General features: G+C 40.7%; 1 protein-coding gene across 1 annotated transcript; it reads right to left on the reverse strand.

Annotated features, from left to right (window-relative positions):
* Nucleotides 1-380: 380 nt before the first annotated feature.
* LOC147438572 (uncharacterized) lies at nucleotides 381-986 on the reverse strand. The gene has a single exon (XM_086484528.1). It carries the CDS (start codon nucleotides 984-986, stop codon nucleotides 381-383), a length of 606 nt encoding a protein of 201 aa, XP_086340654.1.
* Between the last annotated feature and the right edge of the window lie 5,927 nt (nucleotides 987-6,913).

Here is a 6,913-nt window from a genome sequence, read left to right on the forward strand (position 1 = left end):
CTAGTTAAGCAAAAAACACACATTTTAATGCTCGCTTCAATTAGCTCTAATCACTTGGTCAAGGAAGTTGCCATGTAGATGTCCCCAAATTCAAGGAGAGAGATAATTAGGCTTGAACTTTATTAGAATACTCCTAAAGAGTTATTAATCAATGTAGTTCTTAGAGAGAGAGAGAGAGAGAGAGAGAGAGAGAGAGAGAGAGAGAGAGATTCAATTATTGTCCATGGAGGTCAGATATGACCTATTGGACCATACAAAACATTACAACGATAGTCTTCAGTTAAGGACTGAGAGTCCGCTAGGGTAAACCATACAAAACATTACAACGATAGTGTTCAGTTAAGGACTGAGAGTCCGTTGGGAGGGTAACAAACAAAAACCTAGGGGGAGTCGGATGAGGGGGGAGTCCCTTTAGGAGTTCGAAACTCCTGAATGACGGCTTTACCTCCTCGATAGACTGCCCATTTACCTTCCTTCCATGCTTCATGCATCTTCTTAAGCTCACTTTTTGTATTCTTAAGTTGATTCATAGTCAACTCTTCTATAATCCACAATTTTGTTCCCTTGAGAAGGTGGGTCTGTCGTAGCAGCTTCAACCGCTCCTCATCGTCTCTAAAAGTGAGAACACATTGCTTGGGTGGCACATGCCTGTGTGTATCGTTGATCCAAGAGATCGTTTCTGGCTTGATTTGAACAAGTTGAAGAGTGTCATTGAGCTTAATAATTTCCTCTTCAAGGGTGTCTTCGGTAGTACACCATGGTGAGGGAAGCCCACCTATGAGAATATTCAAGGTGTTTTCTTGCTGTAATCTTTGTTCGCGGAGTTCCATTGTCACACATGTGTGCACTTTGGCAATGGTTGCCGAGTGAATGTGTGTGACCTTTGCTTCCACCTCCTTGACTTTGTCGGTTGTAAGACCAATCACAGAATCAAAGAGCGCCTCTAGCTCACTAAGGCAAGTTTTGAGGTCGCGGTTTTCCTCCATGACTTGATCAAGGGCTGCTTGAAGTTGTGTGATTCGATCAATTTTGCTGGGAGCTGCCACCACTGCCGCAAAAGTTGGTCGTCTCGCAGGAGTCTTCGGAGTGTTGGTTGGCATCATTAAAATCTCGAAGTAAAATCTGTGGAGAACAAGATTTGAGTTTGATAATCACCTAGAACCTTAGGGTTAGGTTAAGTTCATTTGCTAGACATGTACATACAGTACTTCGACCACAACCAATCTACAGTGGGCACTTCAACTGTAGATGAGATTGTAGATGCGAATCTTCAAGCCCACCCCTGTGCGAATCTACGGTGCCTTAAACTCAACTTTGGCAATACTCGAGCATAAGAGCTACAGTCGGCAGTAGTAGGACCCGAGCACAGAGGATCGCGAAATGGCGGGAGTTGCTGAGCGAGCAGGGGAGTCGCTGGTCCTGTGAAATGGCGGGACTTGCTGAGCTTGTTGACTTGCTGAGCGAGCAGGGGGTGTTTGGCAGGTTTAGGGCAATTAGGGCTCGACCTTAACGTCCCCTTCTAGGGCAGCCCATCGCCCAAGGGGAGGACTGTGGAAGCGGCAGAAGAGAGAACGCTAGGGTTTGAGAGAGAGTCCTATTTTGAGAGAGAGAGAGAGAGAGAGAGAGAGAGAGAGAGAGAGAGAGAGAGAGAGAGAGAGAGAGCATTAAATCTAGTATAGGGATCTAAGTAACGTAATAAGGAAATTCTAATCACATATTAGCTTTGATACCACTTGTAATGTCTATGATGGATATATTCTCGATATACCAATGAGGCATTCATCATAATAAGAGATTCATAAAAATTAGGAATAGGTAAATTAGAGAAATGTACTCAATGTGTGGGGGATTCACTCTATATACAAAATGAGGCATTCATCATAATAAGAGATTCATAAAAATTAGGAATAGGTAAATTAGAGAAATGTACTCAATGCGTGGGGGATTCACTCTATATACAAAATGGGATGCCACCTGCAAGCAAAAAACTTTGATAAAACCCTTATATATGACTCATATTAGGGAATATGACCCCCTTTCTACGCTTATACAAAAATCAATGAAGAAAACTATAATACCCCTATGTTACATATAAAATTTAGGTCTCACATGATCTTAATAAGTAAAACTAGTCAAAGAGTGTGTAGCATAGTGAACGCCGACAACGTACTAAGGGACCACTTCTGTTGATAACTAGATGTACCCTCAATGTGTCTTAGTTTGACTTCCAAACTATGTGCCCGATCAACTTGCACTCTGGCTACACGTCCAATTCTGACCCATCCAAAGCTAGTGTAAATCAACCATTGACCTGCTCCAAATCAACCTTTATCTATGACCGGCTTGATGCAAAATTTAATGTGTGACCTGATAAAAAACTTCCCCAAAATTCATCTGAGTTCTAGTGCACACCGGTGACCAATTATTACAAGTAATAAACCTGGGTCAATCCTCCCCCCCCCCCAACTAAATATGATAACCCCCTCCCTTATTTTTAAGCTTGGGAGATAAATTATTGGAGGCCTACCACTAACTTATAAGCTTATGTAACTTGTAAAAAATTCCCCCTCCCCTGCACTTACATGGTGCGAAAAGTTTTCCATGTGACTCCCCGGGACTCAATGCAATGAGAAGAAAACTTGCTTGATTGATTAGAATCAAAGAGAGTTACAAGATTTGGATAATGCCCATTTATAGGCTCAATGTGGAGGTTCAATCAATGATTGGATGGATATGGACCCCGCGAGTGGAAATAGCAAGGGTCATGTAAGCTACCACAAGTAGCATGTGGCTATCAAGTGTGTAGCATGTGTGAGGCTTATAGGTTCTATAGGAAGAAGGTGATTATGAAAATAAATGGTGCATGCTTGGCTTAAGGGTTTGTTCTCATTGTGATTGTAAGCTACAAGCTTACCTCAACAATCAAGGCAACTCATCAATTGGAGTTATAATGGTCAAGATATTGCAAGTGAAAGGAAGAATTGGTTCCCAAAATCCCACCAGATGGACAAATTCAGCAATGTCTTGGGGTGTATGTGAGTTGGTAGGTTTGAATTGATCGATTTATGGTGCATGCCTATCTTTTCAAATCTACAATCAGAGTCCAGATGTTCACGTTATGGGAAAAAGAAAAGTTGTTAAGGGTTGGTTCTACAATGATTTGACCACTTTGGAAAACATGTCATTAGAGTTCTTGTGAAATTTGCTAGGAATTGGAAAGGTATGCAATAGCAGTTGGAACGCTTTGGAAGTTACAACATGCCAATAGGAGCTCTCTAGGTAGTGATTTATGACAAGTCAAAATTGGCAGATTATGATTGCGATTGGTTGGCATGTGACTTTTGCTAGCCTATGGAGCCGTAGTTTGAGGCCTCAAGAATGTGGAACTGTGGAGATGTAGTTGGGGTTTGCACTAGGTAAGGTGAACTTTAGGTGGGTTTTTATAGGATGGGAATCCGGAACTTGATCACTTCCCAAAGTTGTGCAGATTGTTTTTAGAAAAATTGTGAGTGTTTTAACCCCCAAGGGGGTGGATTCCTCTAAGGTTGCCACCACATGACACCCGATAATCCCTCATGCGCTATTCGTGGTCGGGTACGCAAGGTATATATATAAGATATGGGACTCCCTATAAGCATCATAAGAGAGAGAGGGAGCTTGGGGGTAATAAAAAAAGAGTAAAAAAGCCCCTTTTTATGCTTTCCTTGGGAAACGTGTAGGAGTTTTTTGGGGATTGTGTGAAGTTTAGGAGCACGCTAAATCCATTTTTTTTTGTAATTGGATGCTTTGTACATGTTTTTGGATCACAATCAAACCATTTTTAATTTCTTTTCGGTGTAGACTCCCCCTTCCTCCTCTTCCTTTATGTGAGTCTCTTGTGCTTGTGTGCGGATCGAGTGCATGTGGGTGCCTCCCAGATTGTTGGTGTGTAAAAAGAGAGAGCAAGAGAGAGGTGTGTTTCTGTGGTGTAAAACCAGAGTAGTGATTGTGTGTGCCAAATTGTGTTTTTATAGAGTGTGTGTGTATTGTGGTGTCTAAATGTGAAAATTTGCTACAAATAGTGTATTTTTGAAGGTGTCTTTAAGAGGATAGGGATAATATGAATCCCTTGAGCTATATAGGGGCATTTTTACATATTTTGGGTGTGTTTGCCATTCCCCCTCTCCATCTTTTGATTCCCCCATGGTTGCTCTTTGATTGAAGTGAAAGAGCCATTTAGAAAAAAGAAAATGGTGGCACAAAGCTATGGACCAATTTTTACTAGCAAGAAGGATCTAGACGAGTGGATTGTAGACTTCAAATTGTACATGCTATTGTTATGTATGCCAAATGAAGATAGAAAGATGCAAATCATTCTGTTGGTGATGCATGTTAAGGCCAAGGTATGGTTTGATGCATTAAAATGTGAACCAAGGTAGATGTGGCTGGCTCTAAGAGCTTACTTTTAACAAGCTTTTTGTAAAGAGGTGTGTCCGGTCAACATGGATGCAAAACTTAAGGATCTCAACTACAATATAAGTGAAGATTTCAATGTTTTTTTATTGTTTTGAAGAATGTTGGGCATCATTTTCAACGGTGATGCAATTGGCCAAAGGTGAGAATACTTCAAATTGGACAAGTTTATGGCATGCTTACACCCCCAAGGTGTAGGAGAAAGTGGATTTCACGAGTCTAAAGAATTACAATGGTGTTTTGAAAATTGCACAAGTGAAGATTAGAGAGATTAAGAAGAAGATCGAGCATGGCATGTTGGGCTACAAAGCGGTAGCTCCCATTCAAGCCCAAAGTTGTGAGATGAAGTTCAAGTGGAAAACTAGGCAGACATAAGTGTGGCAACCATTCCACAACATTGGGTATGTACAATTCAAGTTTTTTGAGAGCAAGTGAAAGAGCTTTGTTTAAGTGTGATGGACAGAGGACAGTGCTCCAATTTGGCAAATAGAAATACCATCTCATTCTATCAAAGCAATCTAGATTGAGTAGAGTTGGCTTGGAGGTATGGATGTACACATCAATGTCTAGCTTGCCGATGGAAAACTAGAATGAGAGCTTGTGGATACTAGAGTGCATGTTAATGCCGTGCGGTATTCTACATACCTCAAAATATTGAACTCCATAATAGAACCAACAAAGATTGCTTTGGGCAGCCGACAGAGAAACAATGGTCAGTTTTGGACAAGCCAATGTCTCAATTAACATTAGTGGAAACCACTGTGCACGTTAATTCCATATCATGGTAGATACGGATTTGAATGAAGAAATCACCTTAGAAATTTCATGGATGCACACTTACAAAGAAGTTTTAGATTTGCAGGATGACAATTTGAAATACAACCTCAAGGACACCACAAAGTACACCTGTGGTACCAGTAAACGTACTCACACGATCGATGTTCCAAAAACAGACCACAGTTGGAACGTACAATCTGAATCAAAGGAGCCATGTCTCACCATTTTACCACAGCAATCCCTAAACATCCACGGGAGACATGCCAAACAAGTTTGGGTGAATAAATCCATATTGGAAACCAAGCCAAACTAAAAATGGATACCCAATGCATTACTTTCAAATAAGACTTCCAAATCATCCAAGGCAAGCTTCCAAGGATCACAAACCCCTCAAAACAAGCCTAAACAATGAACGGAATCCACAAAGCAACCAAATACTTCATCAAGTTCAGCCAAGTACAAATGGATTCCCAAATTCACATCAGAGAAGCAAACAATCAAACAACAACCAACATGGCAATGGAGAACCAAATAATCAAATCAAAAACCATCTTTACAGTCTCCAAAGCCAATCTTCAAGTGGGTACCCAAAGTTAAGTGAAGCCAAATCACCAATCCTCCCATGGTACTCACTAATCCAACCATCAAAGAACGGGCGACTTTTTTTACAAGACTTTTGTTTGGAAAATCCAGTCTAGATGAAAACTCACCAACAAAAACCACTAAACAATCTATTCAGTACCCTCATCTTACACAATATAGTGTTACCCATTGCATCGCTTCCATAAGAATTATAGGGTCATATTCCATGGCCTTGCATAGCCACATTGTTTGCACCTATGAATATTGCAGAAACCTTCATCTAGGATGACTTAAAACGGGAAGGGGGAGTAAAAGTAGCTGCTAGGAAAGTCAGAATCAAGTTTTGAAAGCAAACACCGGATCAACAAAGCAAGAGATTCAAGAATCTCAAGTTTGGAAGAATTTGGCACGTCAAATTTGGGATCAAGCTACGATGGACCAGAACTACAAAATCAAGGGAAGTTGTAGGTGGTATACTATGAGAAATTAGGGCAGCTAAGGTAAGTATACACTTGTCACCTCGGGTAGGTTGGGCACATATAGGCAAAATGGGTCAAAAAGGGCTCATTTTTAGTTGTTAGAGAGAGAGAGAGAGAGAGAGAGAGAGAGAGAGAGAGAGAGAGAGAGAGAGAGAGAGAGAGAGAGAGAGAGAGAGAGAGAGAGAGAGAGAGAGAGCTGTTTTGACCTAGATCCACATTCTCACTTTTTTTCCTACTGCAGACACTCAGAGCTACCACACCCCACTTCAACAAGCATGCTCCTCTACTATTTAGGAACAAGTATATATAGCCCACAATACACAAAAAACACCAAATCAATTGCATGGATGAAAACTAAAACCGATTGTTTACAAACTATCTACAAACTGTTATGGGATCATATGAGCATAAAATATTATCCAAGCACAAAAAGAATTCATGATGAAACTCTTCAAGCAGGTTAAAATCCAATCATGCAATCACATTGCAATTTGGGGGTGGAACATGGATCTATTCATGTTCCTTCACCTCCAAATCCAAATTTTTTTAGCAAGATACTTCCCTAGTTTCAAAATCCACTATTCATTCATAGTTGCAAAATGCTTCCAAACATGGATCACAAT

Source organism: Adiantum capillus-veneris, chromosome 16 (genome assembly GCF_014529385.1).
Source record: "Adiantum capillus-veneris isolate H3 chromosome 16, ASM1452938v2, whole genome shotgun sequence".
In the NCBI taxonomy this organism is placed as follows: domain Eukaryota; kingdom Viridiplantae; phylum Streptophyta; class Polypodiopsida; order Polypodiales; family Pteridaceae; genus Adiantum; species Adiantum capillus-veneris.